The sequence below is a fragment of the Antennarius striatus genome, chromosome 1 (assembly GCF_040054535.1).
Source record: "Antennarius striatus isolate MH-2024 chromosome 1, ASM4005453v1, whole genome shotgun sequence".
Classification (NCBI taxonomy): Eukaryota; Metazoa; Chordata; class Actinopteri; order Lophiiformes; family Antennariidae; genus Antennarius; species Antennarius striatus.
Genome location: NC_090776.1, coordinates 30,478,780 through 30,497,349, shown reverse-complemented (window position 1 = coordinate 30,497,349; position 18,570 = coordinate 30,478,780). Strand labels below are relative to the sequence as shown.

At 39.5% G+C, this 18,570-nt stretch overlaps 1 protein-coding gene across 2 annotated transcripts in view; it reads right to left on the bottom strand.

Annotated features, from left to right (window-relative positions):
* The window catches only part of ush2a (Usher syndrome 2A (autosomal recessive, mild)), a 178,818-nt gene that overhangs the window by 100,825 nt on the left and 59,423 nt on the right, over positions 1-18,570 (bottom strand). For both annotated transcript variants that reach the window (XM_068316566.1, XM_068316556.1), the window contains 12 exons: positions 14,515-14,645; positions 10,875-11,001; positions 10,278-10,379; positions 9,743-9,931; positions 9,238-9,368; positions 8,871-9,150; positions 8,233-8,457; positions 7,178-7,258; positions 5,537-5,725; positions 3,297-3,437; positions 1,460-1,535; positions 1,047-1,132 (listed from right to left, as the gene is read on the bottom strand). In XM_068316566.1, the coding sequence (XP_068172667.1) occupies positions 1,047-1,132; positions 1,460-1,535; positions 3,297-3,437; positions 5,537-5,725; positions 7,178-7,258; positions 8,233-8,457; positions 8,871-9,150; positions 9,238-9,368; positions 9,743-9,931; positions 10,278-10,379; positions 10,875-11,001; positions 14,515-14,645 (1,758 nt within the window). The remainder of the gene's footprint in view (positions 1-1,046; positions 1,133-1,459; positions 1,536-3,296; positions 3,438-5,536; positions 5,726-7,177; positions 7,259-8,232; positions 8,458-8,870; positions 9,151-9,237; positions 9,369-9,742; positions 9,932-10,277; positions 10,380-10,874; positions 11,002-14,514; positions 14,646-18,570) is intronic.

The window sequence follows — 18,570 nt, the reverse complement described above, 5'->3', positions numbered from 1 at the left end:
ACCCCCTCACTGATAGATTAAATCATTTTTTAAACAGAAATACTCCAGCATCCCTCCGTCTTAGTTTCTCCTGTTCCTTAATTGTTGTTTCTCTTTGCATCTTTTTCTTGCCTCAAAACTTTTCTCCATCTGTCTCAGTCTTACAGCCTCATTCTAAGAAATACTTTCTATTCTTGAACATACAGTATAATTACTAAGTCCATAATTCTTCCAATCAGTGTGAACATCAGACACTCAGAATTTTTAACCCAGCCTGGATGCTATGTGCTCTCATACATTCATTAACATACAGATGTACACACACATCCAGTGTTTACATGCAGCAAAATGTTTTCGTATGTGTGGGTGTGTTCGCATGTAAAATCACACACTAATCTATTCGACTTGTTTAAAATGTCACACGACTCACGTGTGAGTCACTGTACCTCTCTGCTGATGCTCCACTCGCAGTGTTTTTGTGTCTTCATGTGTCAGTGTGTGTTTCCATCCTGCTACAGTTCTGTAGTCTCAGTGGTGGGACATGTGTTCCGAACCTTCTTCAAGTCTCTTTAATGAACGCTTTCAAAGCAAAGTGTGTGTATGCACGCACACTAATGTTGGCTGATCTTTGTTTCTCCACATCTTCCTTTTTGTGTGTATGTGTACGTGTGTGTGTGTGTGCGCGCGCGTTTGTGATTGTTAAGCATTCTTTTTCAATGTGCAATTCCCTTGGTAAAGAATGAGACGCTCTTTCCTCTTTCAAATGCTAATCCCTCACTCCATTTTGCTTTTCTTCCATCGTTCCGTTCTCTTTACACAAACGCTCCATTCCTCAGCAGTCACAGATAAACTGCAACACACACATATGCTTACCTGCACATGCATGTACAAAAGCAAACACACATTCACGCACACACACAAACACACACACACACACAAACACACACACACACACACACACACACACACACACACACACACACACACACACACACACACACACACACACACACACACACACACACACACACACACACACACACACACACACACACACACACACACACCAGTGATGTTGTGTTGTCTATCTTTCCCCCTGTAGACCATTTGGTTGTTGTGATAGAGGAGGTACTCTGTGATGTCTCCATTGGGCCTAACATTGAAAAAAAAAAGAGAATGAAAGTGATATTGTTGTTTCAAGTGACACAATATAAATATAAAACTGTATTAAAAGAGAATATTTACTCTTTTTAAACAAAAAAGCTGATTAATTTGTTATATTTGTTGAATTTATTGATGTGTTTTTTAATCTCATTTCTTGCTGTCATAAGCAGAATTCTGCAGAAAAATTCAGAAAACATATTTTCTGAATATGTTTGTCATCCTGGAAGACAAACAAAACACCAGGTGTGTATTCACTTATGTGGCAATCTAAGCTTGGTAAGTCTTCATGTTTTCAATGTATTGAGTTATTGATTACCTTGCTGGAAGTTCCCAGGTAACATAAAGGGCTGAGGGGAACGAGAGTGAAGCTGGAGGAAAGACATCATCTGGAGCTGGAGGGGAATAAATGATTACAACAAGAATATTACCACAAATAATCCTGTTGCTATACAATGATTAAATGAAAAATTGCAATTTAAATTTATATAGGATGGATGGATGAATGGAGAGATGGATGTTGTGTGTGTGTGTGTGTGTGTGTGTGTGTGTGTGTGTGTGTGTGTGTGTGTGTGTGTGTGTGTGTGTGTGTCTGTGTGTGTGTGAGAGAGACAGAGACAGACACAGACAGAGAGACTAACAAAATGAGTAGATCGCAGAAGAAAAAGTGACAATTTTATGTTTTTTCCCAGTGAAGAAGGTGAAAAACGAGTGTCTTGCTCACAGAAAAGTGTGTAAAAATGTGTCTATGAGGTTTTGTGGGGTTGAAAAATACACTTTGACAAAATAGTGTTATAAGTAAGTTCTGTCTCCACTTTTTTTTTTTTTTTTTTACATGGTTTGGTGTTTTAACTGTGTGCTCAGTGAGAATCAATAGAGTCATCTGTTTTTTCCTCTTACTCCAGATTGATTTTTGCTGTCTCTGAACTCACCCCTGCCGTCACATTATCTCCCAAACAAGGGCAGTTAGTCCAACACAGATTAATGTAGATACTAACATATGAAGAATTCCCTTATACTATATGTGTAATCTTCCATTATGAACCCCCAGATAGGAAAAGATGTTGCTGTATGCTCTCTGCCTTTCACTGAGATAAAAAAGTGTTTCATTTTGTTAGCATGCGATTTCTTTCCTATCCAATCATTTAACTTCTTCCTTCGCAGCTGCTCTTCATTATATCATGACTTGCTCTTCCTTGTCCTGTTTGTGTTCTTTTTTCTTAGGAGCTAAAAATCTCTTATCACTGAGGAAACAGGAGTGTCTGAGTGTATTTAGAAGTACGTCTGTTTGAAATGTTGAGGGGTGACATTAAATGCTGATTGGCACTGTCCACGACTCTAGTAAACATGCAGACTGTGGGTTATTTTTTGATCCGTTCCCACTCCTTGGTTCTCAGATGTGAAATTCCCCGATAACCCAACTACCATAAAGAACTGTGTCGCGCAACAGGAATTGCTTTTGTGTTTAACTTCCATCTATCTCGGAAAAATAAATGACTATTAACTGATGATATCCAACTGGTACTGTACTCCAGTGAATTGTTAAAACGACTGACATCCAAACCAGGCAGGTATCAGTCGTGGTTTAGTCGTTTTACAATGAGAATCCATATGAATACCCTACAGATCCAGGCTTTTCTCCAAATCTGTGCACCTTCACACGGTCACCCTACCTGTCAGAATTAGTCATCACAATAACATGACAAGAAACCAGGGTATTCTTTGTAATAGAATGCACATAACCTCATGCACATTCAGAAATAATAAATCAGAATCAGAATCCTTTGTTGATCTCTTTATTAATAAAGTTAGAACTTTAAAATATTAAAAACCTCTTTAGCAAGATGTTAAATTTGTTGTTGTTGAATTGATTTCATTTTTGACCAAGTCCACAGGACGTGTATGTAAACACTGAATTAAGTTACTTAGGGATTTGAAGAATTTGTGAAATAGCAACATTTATAAATTTTTATAATTGTAAATGAGCCCATTTTAATTGTATTGGTGAATAAGGTGACAAGACTACAATGAGAGTGTTTGACTGCCTTAATTAGCCATGGCATGAACTGCATGCTTGAGCTACATACAGTACATATATAATAGTTGAGTGCACAGATGCAGACAGTTACATATTGATGCTGCTGTTAGAGACTCACCTTCTTCTAGGGTTGTAAGACTTGGTCTCAAATCGTTATCATGACCGTCACCACGAAGAGGACTCTCAGCGCAGCCGACGGGGCTGCATGCACTTACAGTGATGACATATCGAGTGTATGGTGTGAGACCTGACAGCACACCTGGAAAGAAAAGGAGAGAAGGAGTGACACAAGAACATGCAAAGACATAACATACACATGTATTTATTAGTGTGTTGTGTAAATGTGAGTACTGTTTATTAGTAAACTTGTTGTTTAACACTTTTCTGTTACTATCTGTTACTGTTGTACAGTATGTAATAGAATTATTCAATAGTGGTGTTTAAACGCTGAACGAGTGTCCGGAGCCACTGTTGCTAAGCAAGTTTCCAGTGTTTGGCAACAATGAGACTCCATTCTAATTGTAAAGCTTCGGTCGTCTCTCTCTGATGCTTTTGTCCTTGTTGTCTCTGCCCTCTCCACTCCTCTCTATATTTCCTGAGTCACTCTTTTACATCCCTTTTCTTTTCCTCGACCCCCCCATCCCCACACCCCCTCCTAAAAAAACCCCTTCACCCTCCATGTCTAGTCACCCTGTACTTGTCCCTTTCTTCCAATCTCTCCCTCTGTTACCCATGTCTTTTAATTCAGTTAGGGGCCGGGGCCCCTATCCGGTGCTATTACACTCTCATTTACTCTCTGTGTTTTTTAGCCATTGGTGTACTTTTGCAGTCAGGTGTCGAGGCCATCATAAATTAACAAGAATTCTTATCATGGTGGACTTAATGTCTGGCAACGATAGAGGACGGGAGTGGGGATCAGGCATAGCGACACTGAGAAGACAGAGACTGAGAGCTCATCTTCATATTTGCCTGGAGACATGGAAGAGTGGATGAGAGGAGGGACGAATCGCAGCAGCGGACACAGACATCATCATCATCATAAAAGATAAAGTGAGGGAAGATGGAAAAGTGAGCAACAGAAAGAGAGAAAGAAAAAGGGACCAATGCCAGGGTATGACATCATCGGGGTAGTCCTGAGTGTCTTATTCCAAATGGTCCCTGAAGCTGGGGACTTGCCAAAGAGACATTAACGGGGTTGCTTGGTACACCGAGTGTGTTTGCTTGTTTGTATGAGAGACAGAAGTAAAGAGGGTGTAAAAGGCAGTGTGAATGTGCTTTCATTAAGGACCGAAATGCCCTTAAAGTTTTTATAAGAAGGTTGCACAAAACCAAATAAATTAAGTTCAGTGGGACCAGGAAACAACAGCAGCAGCAAATTAGGATACATAAATCATAAAATATGCTCTTTTCAGATAATACTTGTGATTATTGCCCAAAATCTTACTGAGCACAGTGTACATACTCATATGTAACTCATCCACAGGTGTATGGATGTTTCAGTTATAACATTGAAACCACTGACACCAATCATTCACAGCAACATTTAATGTATGTCCTGCGGGTTGAGTAGGGGGACCTCCAGGGATCAGACTTGTGCCAGTGTATCTCACAGATGAACTATCAGATTAAAATGTAGGGAGTTTGGGATCAGGTAGACACCTTTTGCTCTTTTATGTGCTTCTCAAGACATTCTTGACAATTTTTGTGGTGTTAAATTAAAAACATGGAAAGTTATCCAAATGATGAGATGGAGCCCTGGAGGGGTTATTGACGGAGTTCAAATCATCTGGACTTCTCAGCTGTACTCTTGTCCAGGAAATCCCAATTCCTTCAGTCAGGAACAGCCTTACATCCCACTGATGATGGGCAAATATGACAGTCCTCACATTTCCATTACATAGTAGACTGAATTTCCTCGAATTGAAATCTGGTTCTCCAAACAGAACCTTGAACTTCACAAGACTGCCGGTCAAAGCGACCTGTGGAGTACGTATGTGAGTATGTGTTGTGTGTTCCTCTCTGTTGTATGCCTCTAGTTTTTCCTCCACATTTCCCCCATGAAGATCATAAACTGATCTTTTAAGCATGAGAAGGAGCTTGTGTATAATGAGATCATTAATGGACTATTCAAGCCATAAATGTGTCCATGGGTGTACATGTATTACATATGATGTTAAGTCTAGAACCATGTGAACCATAACCAGGGTGAAATGTTTTGCTGGGGGAAGTGCCGTTAATGTTTATCCAGAGTTTTCTATCAGAGCACAGCAGATCATCACCTGTCAATGAATTCAATGCATTGGCTGAATTTTCTATGTATAGCACTTTAGTGTGTGTCTTTTCAACAATTGAGCTCACCTGTAAAATTGCCATTCGCCAGGTACGTGGTTTGGACAGGTGGCACTTCTGGCTGATCTCTATTGTAGGCCCTCAACTCGTATCTGTCAATCGGCCCTCTGATGTTGTCAGTAGGGGGCAACCAGCTCACTTTAACACTGAAGCCATTCAAGCTTTCTACGCTGGTTGGAGGCTGTACAGACCTAGGAACTAGAAAGAGGGTGAGTGAGAGGGAACACAAATAAGTCAAGAGAGGAGAAAGAAGAAAATATGTGGAGAAAGACAGACAAATACATTAGCTAGAACAAGCAATAATTAAGTAACCAACATTTTTGACAATATATAATAAACATTAATAAGAGACTACACCTGTAATAATAAAAAACAACAGCCAATAAAGGTAAAACACAAATAAATTTGAAAAGAATGATCTAAAAATGCAAAAAATATGACAGAAATTAAGCAAAACAACAGGTCCAGAGCACATGAGGATAGAAAAAAAAGCATTCCCTATCGCTCTGTGTTTTAATAGGCCCAGTAAATCATACCTCACCATTAGCATAAATAGTATTCATGAGAGTAGTAACTTTTTCAACCCTGATTTAATATAGCCAGCTATTCATTCTGGGCGATATTTCAGTACAATCAGCCTCCCTCCTTCTGTATAGCACTCCTCTTATTTTCCCCCGACACTTTCAGTACTTGATGATAGTTAAGATTCTTCCCACCCTTCATCTTTCTCTTTGTCGCCGTCCATCCCTTGTTTCACAAGTCTTTATTTTCTGTCTCTATTCATATCTCCATCCATCGTTGAATGTGTTCCCTCCCTAATTTATCATTGCAAACTCTAAAATAGTATAAAAGGGTCAGTCTCAGGCATAGCCTTGCAAAACCAGTAAGCATTTATAAACTGCTTATAGTTACAACATAAATACTTCTCTAATTATGTGTATGACTGTCTTTCATCCCCTTAATCTCATCCACTCCAGTCTGCTGGAGCAGGAAGTCTTTCCCAGACCATTCCTTTCCTTCTTGCTGACAATCTGCCCAGTTACTCCTTTTTCCTCCTTCAGCCTCCTTCCACCTCTCCTCACAGTTTTAATCCTCTTCTTTCCTTCATTTGTTAATGTTTTTAGCAGTTCCTTCTTCCATTGCCTTCATTCCTCTCACTGAGCATAGCTCGGCGTACGGAGACCTGCCAGTGTATCGTTCACTACTAACGAGCAGCTTTATATTACACAAGGGACGGTACAGGCCATTCCGGGTTAACAACCTTTTACTGGGATGCCCTTTATAGAGGCCTTATCAATCTCTCATATAGTCAGGCACATGCAATCGCTGCCTTTGGATATGTCTCATATTCCGTACGCCATGGTTTTGGTTTTGGATCAAAAATCTCTTGAGAGCAAAGACAAACATTATTGAATGAAATCAGCAGGATGGAGTTTTTCTCCTTCTTGAGTGTTTCAGAAAATTCCAAGACAGAATATATAATATTAAAGGATTATGTATGAAAAAGGGAACATGTAATCCCATAGATTCACAGGCATATACACCATTCACGCACGTATATGAAAGCACACATCGATAATATAACCATATCTGGTTGAAAGGCCCAGGAACAGATATTAACGACTGTCAGACAAATGAAAGGTATTTTACCACTGCTTCGGCTGCGTCCCCTCTGCCACGGCCCAGCTGCACCACCTCCTTCAGCCAAAGCCACAAACCTGTACAAGTACTCTTGAAAGGGAGATGGGATGGGGAAACAGACATTTACAGATGTACCACGCAGGAGTTTGTGTGAAAGTATTGACTAAACCAAAAATTATTCCTATAAATCATCATTTGTTATTATTTTCTTCTTATTTTGCCAGAAAATATGTTGATGGTCCCCAAGATCTTCTGGAAAATGTTCTGTGTTCTGATCTGTGTTGCTGCTTGCGACCCTGGATTACTGCTGTGATAAATGGAACCATGAATTCTACTGTCTACCAAAAAATCCTGAAGGAGAATGTTTGACCATCTGCTCATGACCTCAAGCTGAAATGAACTTGGGTTCTGCAGCAGGACAATGACCCAAAACACCCCAGAAAGTCCACCTCTGAATGGCTGAAGAAAGACAAACTGTAGACTTTGCAGTGGCCTAGTCAAAGTGCTGACCTGAATCCTATTGAGATGCTGTGGCATGACCTTAGAAAGGCAGTTCATGCTTGAAAACCCTTCCCTGTGTCTGAATTATAGCAATTCTGAAAGATGAGTGGATCAAAGTTCCTTCACAGTGCTGTATGAGGCTCATTGCAAGTTATAGCAAATTTCAGTTGTTGCTACTATGGGCAGTCCAACCAGTTATTTAATTTAGGGGGCAATCACTTTCTCATACAGAGCCATGCAGAATTGGTATTTTTCGGTCCCTTAATTATAAAATTCCTTCATTTAAAAACTGCATTTTGTATTCACTTTTTTGTCTTTGACTAATATTTTGTTTTGTGTGATGATCTGAAACATTTAAGTGTGACAAACATAGAAAAAAAAAGATATCACAATCAAAGTATATACCACGCTGTGCTTGTCGAAGCTACATGTTACCTTACAGGTTAGCTTGGAGTCACCTCCGTAAGTCAACCAAGTTGTTGTAGGATATGAATATCATGGCCTATATCAGAACTGTGGTGCAAGTGTATGTGAATTATCTGAAAAAAGATCCACATTGTTACCAGTGAAAGGCTGGAGACCATAATCAGTGGCTTGGGTCATTCTCCCACTATACACCAACACTGAATCATTTCCTCTGCAGTTGTAGTTGCTTTCACTGGTAGGACAGCCGTCTAAGTACACTCTGACAGAGCGACGGGAGGCATCGTACAGATTAATACTGTGAATGACAGAAGGGTTTGTTTCATCATGTTGTACGGTAAGACCCCTTATGCAACCTCCTAGGCCTGTGAAAGAGGAGAGGAGACATCATGGAGAAGGAGAGGAGAAAATAAAGGAGATAGAGTCAGAAAAAATGGGGGAGGAACAGAGAATAAATTATTAGTATGTGAGATGACTGAATCCGAAACAATGTTCAAATTCAAAAATCATACCTTTACTTCCCAAACATAAGACCACCACAATTACTTAAATTTTTAAGTTTGCTGTGCTCTTAGACGGCGTGCTCCTTTGTTCATATTGCCAAATGTTATGAAATCGAATGTTCGTATGTTGAAGACTATCTGTTTTTATTACCAGATTTCACCAGATGTAAAAAATTATACAAGCTTGAGGTAACTTAGCTGCATAGCCTGGCTTGAAATACTGCTTGTCTGAATATTATGCAAACTAACAACACTTCTGTGTTGTTTTATCTCACCATGTCTGTGGCTCTGGCTATCCAGTGCAGGGTGTATGAGGTCCACGGGAACTCCTCCTAAGTATAATGAGGAATTGACTTTCAGTCTTGTTGCACCTCCCACTCCAATCGTTTCTTCTGCCCAATCATCAACTGCAGCGAAAATGATTGAGCCACGTTTCGTCAATGAAAGCTGTTTCCAGTCTCCATCGCAGTAGCTAAGCCCCACCCACATTTTTAGCTCAGTCACATGACCTTCAGAAAAAAGAATGTAGGAAAGGAGGCCACCCTCCAGCTCCACCTAAAGGTTATTCACAAACAAACAAAATCTCAGGTTAGTGCTTTGATATGTATATTTTCAGTATTTTGATGAGTTTGTGCTCCTTACCAGCATGTAATCCTCAGCTTGAGAGTTGTGTGTGAAGAGCAAAAGTGCATTGAGCTGATCTGTTCTGAAATCCATAGAAATTTTAAAGTCCTGTCCACCACTGAAAACATCTCTGTCCAACTCCAAATAACCTGAATCAGAATGGAATGAATACCAACAATAATTAATATTATTATAACTGTTTCACCAGTAAAGAAGATGTACACTCTTTATACATTAAAACACTGTTTAGGATTTCAATGGTTTTCCTTTTAAAAAACAACAACAACAAATCAGAATGGTCAATGGAAAGTTGGTGGTTTGATTCCAAGCACCAAAGCATACCTTGAAGCATCCTATATCCTACATAAATGTAGACTGTGTGATGACTACAGTATTTTTAAATAACCTTTAAAAACATTTCATTACTGTTTTAACAATGATACAAAACACCTTCATTAAAAGTAACATTGTCAGCAAGCATATTAACAGAATTGTCACTGTGGTAAGTACGACAAGCTCCTACCATGACCCAGGAAATGGGCTCCGTCCACAGTTTGAAGTGGGCATCCCTCCCAGCTTTCATACGCCGCCAACCTGCTCGTGGCTGTAGTCCAGTCTAAAGACTTCCAGTCTTCTGATGGGCTGTCAGTCATTTTAAAACAGACATCCCTGATGCAGCCAGAGAAACCCTGTTGCACTAACCGGGCATCACCTGGTGACACAGAAAACAACAATCACAGGAACTTTCCATGTATTTCAAAACGGACCAAAATTACCGTTCACTTAAGTTATAACTTTGAAATCAAGTCATCTGTGTGGCAGATCTCATAGGATGTCAATCAGAAGGACAGCTTAGAATGGTGACATGAAAGTAGTAAGTTGGTCTGGATTTTATACTGGACTTCAGTGGACTTTAAAAGGTTGATGTACCCCACTAATAGTTCTAAAGCTAAACCAAACTGATAAAAGTGGAACCTATGAGATCCCCATGAATGCTAAAGATTCTAATCAACAAATTACTAACGTTTAACAAGCACAAATATTAACGACAGACTTACCCGAATCCTCTCTTCGTAAAACAAAGTTTTCAGGTAACCCTCCAATGAAGACCCCTGTGTTTTCACCAATAATGGTGCGGCCGCTGGACGCTGATGCACTTCCTGGTGGTGGTATACACATAAGTGTGAAAGAGTTCAGGGGAAAAGCATACTGGAATAAAAAGTTGGACAATACATATAAGGAAAAAAGAGACAGGGCAGAAGAATGAGACTTATGAAAAGAAAGATTACACTGACCACATTAACCAGGAAGAAAGAAAATGAATAATATTACTGAGGAACTGTTATTTATGTGTGTGAAGCATTATTTTCCTCATCAGACATGGAGTGGCTAGGATTAACCTAACTAATACCTCAAAGCAGAGCTGGGAGATTTATACTTATAAAACACACACACACACACACACACACACACACGCACGCACGCACACACACACAGACACACACACAAACACAGACACACACATGCGTGTCAAACTCACACTGCATGAGAACATTCTCACTTGTATGGATGAATAAATGCATTCACATTTGCACTCACACACCCACACAACGGGCAGACAGACACACTGGTCAGTATGAATATGAGAGAATTACCTCTGTATTGATTGTTAACAACGATTGTTCCCACGGCCCCGTGCCTTGTTGCTACGATGCGGTGCCATTGTCCGTCATTATAGCGGCGGCCTCCATCGCCGTGCACACCCACGGCCACCGCAGAGCCCTGTGAGCACAATGCAGACAATAACGTCAACAAACATACATTAATAGTGCTGTAAAGACATCCAGTTGACTGATACGTGTTTCCGTACAACAGTCACTGGTTTAAAACTGTCTCACAGTAACTACTCAACTTAATATATGATCTCTGACTTAAATCAGACTATTTTTAAATTACAGAGCATTAAAAGATGTCTTTTTGCGACACTTTAAATTATCGCTTCTTCATCCATCTGTTGTGAGAACAGGGTTGGACACTAAGGATCAATAACACACATCTTGCATGCGCCAGCCTCGAAATGACACAAACGTGCACTTATAATCATCAAAGTGTTGTTACAACAGTTTTTGCTACCAATTAAGGATGACATCATTGTTGTGAGCTGGCAAAGACAAATGTAAAACAAGAGTAAAAGGTACACACACACACACACACACACACGCAATGATGAAGATTTAATGATGAGATCAATAAATGTATGAATGCCAGAGCATATCAGCCTCTGACATCTTTACTGCCATTGTTAGATAGATCTACTTAACAAGACAACATGAAAGGAGCCTCTAGTTCCTCCTTTCTCTCTTCCATACATACAAACTCTGAATGCCTTGCCCAAGAGATGGCCGGCTGTGGAAACCTCTGAGTTTCAACACGACACCCACAGACCATGATTCCGGTACCCTTTACAGGACAAGTTGCAAAAGACATTCTTCTATAATTTCATGAGTCCCAACATTTCCCACATACTACCCAATACAGACACAAACACAATGGAGAGGGCTTCCCCATAACTCATGACATCTCACATCAACAGGGGAATGAATCATACAAACATACATGTGTACATACAGACATGGATGATGGTAATGACGATCCTGTACGTATCTATGATGTCAAACCACTGCATCTCTCTGTTTATCTGTGTCAGTCTGCCTCTGACTCCATCATTCTCACCCCAGTTGTCTCCTCCACATTTCAGTTTTGGACCATCAGCTCTTGTCTTGATGGTGTTCTATTAATATAGAGATGTAACCTGACAAACTTTGGTAAGACTGGGGCAATGCTGTCTATGATCTAACATTAACATCTCATGGAATCCACTCCCAAATTGAGTTCCTGATGTTTTGTTGTTGCATATCAGACAGGACCTATCAGCTATCAGCATTAACCCTGATGGCAGATGTACTTCTGTGACATATCACTTGAGTTTGTGAATGTAATTTTGCTTTCATAAAAAAACTCAAAGTAAAGACACCTCAAGAATAGGAGAAGTAACTGGCAGTAATCAGTCTGGCTGTTTGAAGTCACATTCACATTTTGATAAACAGAAGGCTGCAGAACAAAATGCCAAAATAGGTAGCTGAAAACAGAGAGGAAGAAGTGAAAATAATAATGTGCTGCAACAAATGATGTCATTACAAGGACTTTTCAGAGTTAATCCCAGCAGCAAGGTAAATGGTCCCTTGGGGTCCTGTTTTGTGAGATTCCCAGTTTGGGATCATTAAAGTATGTCTGAGCCGATATGTCTATGGAGGCCGATGGCTGAGTGTGATGAGTCTGATACATTGCTGAAATGATGAAGCTGGTGATTCTTTGACCGGGAAAGTACGTGTAATATAATATGATTAGTAGGTATTATGTATGTTACTGTGCTACTCGATAATGTAACCAACAAATGATCACTAAAACTGATTTCAGTTCAGAGCAACAGACAATGACATGAAGCAACATGCATGAGGGTTGTGAAAGTCAGGGCTGCATGAAATAAACTGCGTGGCTAAGCATTCATGACTGAACTTTTTATCCACAAAAAAATATTCACTGCTTCAATTACATAAGCAGGGTATGTGTGTTTCAGCACGTGTGTTAAATAGTGAGAATAAGTCAACTCCAAACCTTTGGTCCATCTCCTGTTGTTCGGAGCTCACACACTTCAATGTAATTAGTGTGTGAGTGTGTGGTGGCCCACATGTGCACATATTTATGAGCAGATCACTTTCCTGTGTCATGCTAAATTACCCCCCCTGCACTAGTAATCCCATTAGGCTAGCTCAACAAGCTAATAGGGGGAAGTAATGGGCCCAGCTATATGTATCTAGGGGAACAGTAATAAGCCATGACACCACTCCCACTGTTAATTACCCCAAACTAGCCTAAACAAAGGAATCAACTCAGTTGGAGAAGACCACATACACTCCTTCCAGCAGTTTGCACAACCACAGACACCCGTATTAGTGTAACAATGCAAGTCAACAAGGATCTATTTAGTGGCACACACCCCTCTCTAAAGTCCACAGTCACATTCTGATCCAGTTTTTTTTCTAACAAATGTTTGACAGTGATATACTGTAGGTGGTGAAGTCGAGAGAGAGGGAGAGAGTGTGTGTGTGTGAGTGTGTGTGTAAGTGTTTTTGTTTGAGTGTGTAATTAGTTGGTGGCCGTATGTATAATCATCTCTCATCATCACCTTCATCATCCAAGTCGTTGACTCTTTAACCCCTCTACATGTGTCTGTATGGATGGATAAGGAAACAGAGCTGTGTGTGTGTGTGTGTGGTGTGTGTGTGTGTGTGTGTGTGTGTGTGTGTGTGTGTGTGTGTGTGTGTGTGAGAGAGAGACAGAGTGCAAAGCTTAATTAGCTTTCAATTGGTATTCATGTGTGGTGACTGCAGGGAATGAGTTAATTGCAGTCCAATTCAAACGTTGACACACTTTCAAAGTTTTCGCCCCTCTCCCTGTCTTCCTGACAGAAACCAGTGAGGTGCTACAGATCACATTTATTAGATGAGAGCAAGTGAGAGAGAAAATGGAATAAAGAGAGAGGGGTGAGGAAAGGAGAGAAAGATAGACAGACGTAGATCAAGAGAAAAAAAAGAGACAAGTGAAGTAAGTAAAGTAAGCATTTAGAAATAATAAAGTACGTGGTGAAAACAACGGAGGGAAAAGATCAACAAGGATGAAACAACTGAGATGAACCAAATGGGTTAAATGAACACAAACACTGGAATCCATGCCTGTTTGTCATGCAAGCCTTTGTAAATAAATGCATTAAAATTGGATGTTTTTATTTAGAGTCCAGAAAACCCTCTGAATGAGGGGTTTGGCTTCTTTAATATGCAGTATCTTCTAGAAAAAAGCAATACTGTAATAAAAAGAGAGCTATTCCAACGAGCTCATTTTGAGCCTGTTCTTCTAAACCATGTGAGTCATTGATTGTGCATGTATGCTGCCCTGGGTTCAATGCCCGGCACCTGCAGACCTATGGGGGCACAAGCCTGTGTCAACTGTAAGCTGGACCCAAGTCCAGATAAATACAGAGTTGCAGCAGGAAGGGCATCCTCTGTAAAAACTTTGCCAAACAAATATAAGCATCTAAAACGGAAAAAGGGGATGGGACAATGAGACAAGCCGAAAGGCAGTTGAGTGATTGATTTTTTTAATGCTAATAATATTAACCTTAAATATCAGCTCTTTGCACTCAATGTCTAAAACTGTGTAACTGACAACGTCACACACCTGTGGGTCAAACAGGAAGTAAAGACGTCCGTCTTTTAACTGAACAGCCAGGAACTCTTCCTGGTGTCCTGGGGAAAGGGCACAGAGGAGCAGGCCGTCTGGGGAGCGTGTCCTGAAACTCAACTCAACACCTGAGAAGTCAGATGAGGAACAGGTGTGTGTGTTGAGGGGGGGCGAGGGAGAGAGAGAGAGAGAAATTGTCATTTTCATTTATTTTGGTAATAAACTTGTACAGTAAAGTAACATTGGAAAACTTGCTAAATAAATTACAAGAAAATACAACTGAAGTCAGCTTCAACAATGTGGGAAACTTGCAAAATCTTTAAACAACACCTCTTATACTCGAACACACACACACACACACACACACACACACACACACACACACACACACACACACACACACACACACACACACACACACACACACACACACAGAATTCATCTAGCAGTCTTTCCTGTCATGTTCATGTGGATCAGAGATTGGATCTTAATCCACTACTAGATCCACAAAACGACACCGAGAATGTGATTGTGTGTGTGTGTGTGTGTGTGTGTCTGTGTGTGTGTGTGTTTGTGTGTGTGTGTGTGTGTGTGTGTGTGTGTTTCTTCATCCCTCTGTCTCTTAAGGGAAGAGAAGTGTGGGAAGATCTGAGCAGTTGAATGGAGGCAGTCTGTGGTTCATCAGTAGTGTTTTTTGCAAAATAATGTGAGTCAATTTCCCAAATAACAGACAGCAGTCATGGTGAGCTCAGATCTGACAGATTTTAATGACCCCAGTTGTCACTTCTTTGTAGTGAGATGTACATTTTATGTTGCTTGTCTGTGTTATTTGTAGCTGGATATATGTATGCTAATAAAAGATGGTACGGTCTTGCTCTTTAAGCCAATCTTGTGCATATAAGCTGACAACTGTATTACGTACAACCCATCGTCCAGACTGTTAGAGATCAGAGCATCGCAGTATGTCAAGGTTTAATGACAAAGGGTCACCTTTTGACAACCATTGTATATTTTTATGTAAAGCCATTAAAATAATTTTCAAATTGCAATGCAAAAATAATACATCTTGAAGTCATATACTGTACTATGGAAAGCTATTTGTTAATGATTTATCAAAACATAAATAAGATAATTGTAGTTTTAGCACGACGCTAAGTCAAAGATGTTCTTTACATTGGACGTACATTCTTGTACATCGACAAGCACCTGTCATTGACATTCATGACCTTGTCACCACGGAGATGAGTGAAGCCATGACAGATACCTGACAATTCATTTCCCCCTTTTAACCTTCTCTCTGTGTCACACTCTCCTGATCTCTTATACATTTCTTTACTTATTCCCTTTGCTTTTAACCTTCCTCATCGTTTCCATGACCTCTTCTCTAACTATCACATCATCTAAATGTTTTTCTCGCTCAACTCTGAACCTTCCCACATGTCCTACTTCCATCATTTTTAAAACCATTTTATCTCCATTTAAAGTATTACCTCCTTCAAGGAGATAATGTTTTCACTCGCGTCTGTTTTTTTTCATGGGGGGGGGGGGCACAATGTGTCTTTCTGTCTGTCAACAGGATTACACAAAAAGTGCTCAGATTCCATGACACTTGGTGGGGAGGCTTAGCATGCACAATTACAAACTCAGAAAAATTCTGATTTGTCCCTGTAAGTTTTATTTTGCAGATATTTTCTTTATTAGACATTTTGTATTTTTCTCTGGTTGCTTTGGTCGCTCAGACTGCATGAACATTAAAGCCCTGGACTTTACATTGTAAGCTCTTGCTTTCCATCATAAGTTTCTTCTGTTATATAAAAACTATGGTACCTGAAAGACTTTGATGAAACTGAAAAGAAGGGTTGGACATGTAGCTGACATTAAATGCTTGAGATAATCCAGATTTATAGGCAGATTGAGGAATTTTACTTATTTTTGTTGTAATTTTGATGAACTTTAAGTTTTTAAGATGTAATACAAGTTATTGCACACAATTCTACCCTGTCTCATCAGTACAGGAATTCATATACATTATAGTTCCGCACTTTCAAGCGCATTGGATTATAAGGCGCACCTTAGATGAATGGCCTTTTTCAAAAGAATTTCAAATATAGCACTGGACTATAAGGCGGACTGTCGGTTTTTGAGAAAACTAAAGGTTTTTAGGTGTGCCTTATAGTGCGGAAAATACTGTAAAGGAAAAATTAACTGTATGCGTCCACTGATAAATTCCATCTTCATATCAAGGAGGGAATGGTTTGTGCACTTCTTTACTGTTATTATGATCTCTTGAGTCCAGAAAGGCTATTCAAACCTTGCTTTGGATTAAATTATTAATGAAGTTAATTCCCCAAATGGGACAGAAAGGACAAGTATGCACTTGTGAATATACAACATCTTGCATGACTCGTATTTATTTTTGTTTTACAAAGCGTTTCCCAGAAAGTATGTTGGTTTCATAACCATTGGAAAAGATAAAAATAATTATGATGTAGAGGAGATAAGAACTGTCAACACATCAATGACCAGTGTATTTGAACCAAATGTACAGTTTCTATGTTGTCCTATTCACTCTCAGCATTATTCCTTCAGATTTCCCCATAGGATTTATTCTACTTCACAACCACTTTGGAGCCATCAACACATAAACTTTGGTGTGCACTTGTAAGTGCTCGCCAAAGACTTCTGTTGGGGAAGGGTTTGTAAAGAAATGGTTACCTAAAATAGTGGTGAGTAATCTCAAGTTCACAATGAAGAATATTAAGTCAGTTTCTGTTTTTCCAGATTAGAACAAGTAGATGAGATTTTTGTGTGACTACCGGTGGCCACAACTAATTATACTCATACCATCAACACTAGCATTGAGGTTTTTATTTTGTTTGAACAAAATCTTGTAAAAAATATTAATTTATTTCATTATTCAGTCTTACTGCACAGTTTCTCTCATCGTAAGGGAACAGAAAGGATTTATGTTTTGTTTATATTTATTCACACTATATTTAACATCATCATTCTGAAATAGTCAGCAATTTTCTGTTTAAAGCATCGCTTACAGTGTTGTTTTTTGTGTTAGTGTTGTTTCTCCTCTCTTTGTCTCAGTCAACAGTAGGGGATGTGTGCAATCATCTACACAACATAACCTGAATAACTCCAGTCATGTTAGCTCTGTGCTGGCATTAATCAGAGCCAGGCGTATTAATGAGAGCGCGGCAGCTAGCTAATTACACCCATAGATTCTGCAGCAGCCCATTAAATATACAAATGACAGAATTAAAGAGCCCAGCCTCTTCTGATTAATCTTTAAATGGGGAAAAACTAATGATGTCTGTGCAAACTTTCCCTTCACACATTTCTCCCCCTCTCCTCTCAACGTCAATGCCTGGCAATCAATCATATTAATTAAGGAAAAATAATTTATATCATTTAACATTTCCTTCTTTCCTGCTCTAGAGCAGTACATTGATGCTGTGTTGCAATATGTCTAGGAATACATCTGGAGTAGTAGAAATATGAGCAGGCCGTCATCATAATTCCATTCAACGTTCCATCCAGGCTCACACACCAAAGACTAACATATGAAAGAGACTAAATAACCTGTTAGGAACCAGTATCTACTGTATTTCAATAAATACTGTTTTCCACCTTTTACTGTGATGCACAATCCCATCAAAAACAGAGGAGAGTAGGAAGTCACGTAGGATTTTAGATACAGAGGCATTACATATAAGATAAATGGACTAACATGCATTTATGGAAACAAGCACTTACAGGGTATTCAGAAACACAGCATGATTGTGTACGGCTTTAATGTCATTTTATCTAAAATAAGATTCAGTATGGTAAATATTGACCTCAAGTACCCTAAATTCATTCTGGATTATGAAGCATCGTTAATCACGAATGAGCAGACTGATAGTCAGACTACTTTATTGATCCATCTACTTCTGTCACAATAATTGCACATAGAAAACAGCCTATTTAGCTAGAAATAATGTAAGTGAAGTGGCCATAAAATTGCAGGCGAAAGGGCACACATATGACTTTACATGGCACTTA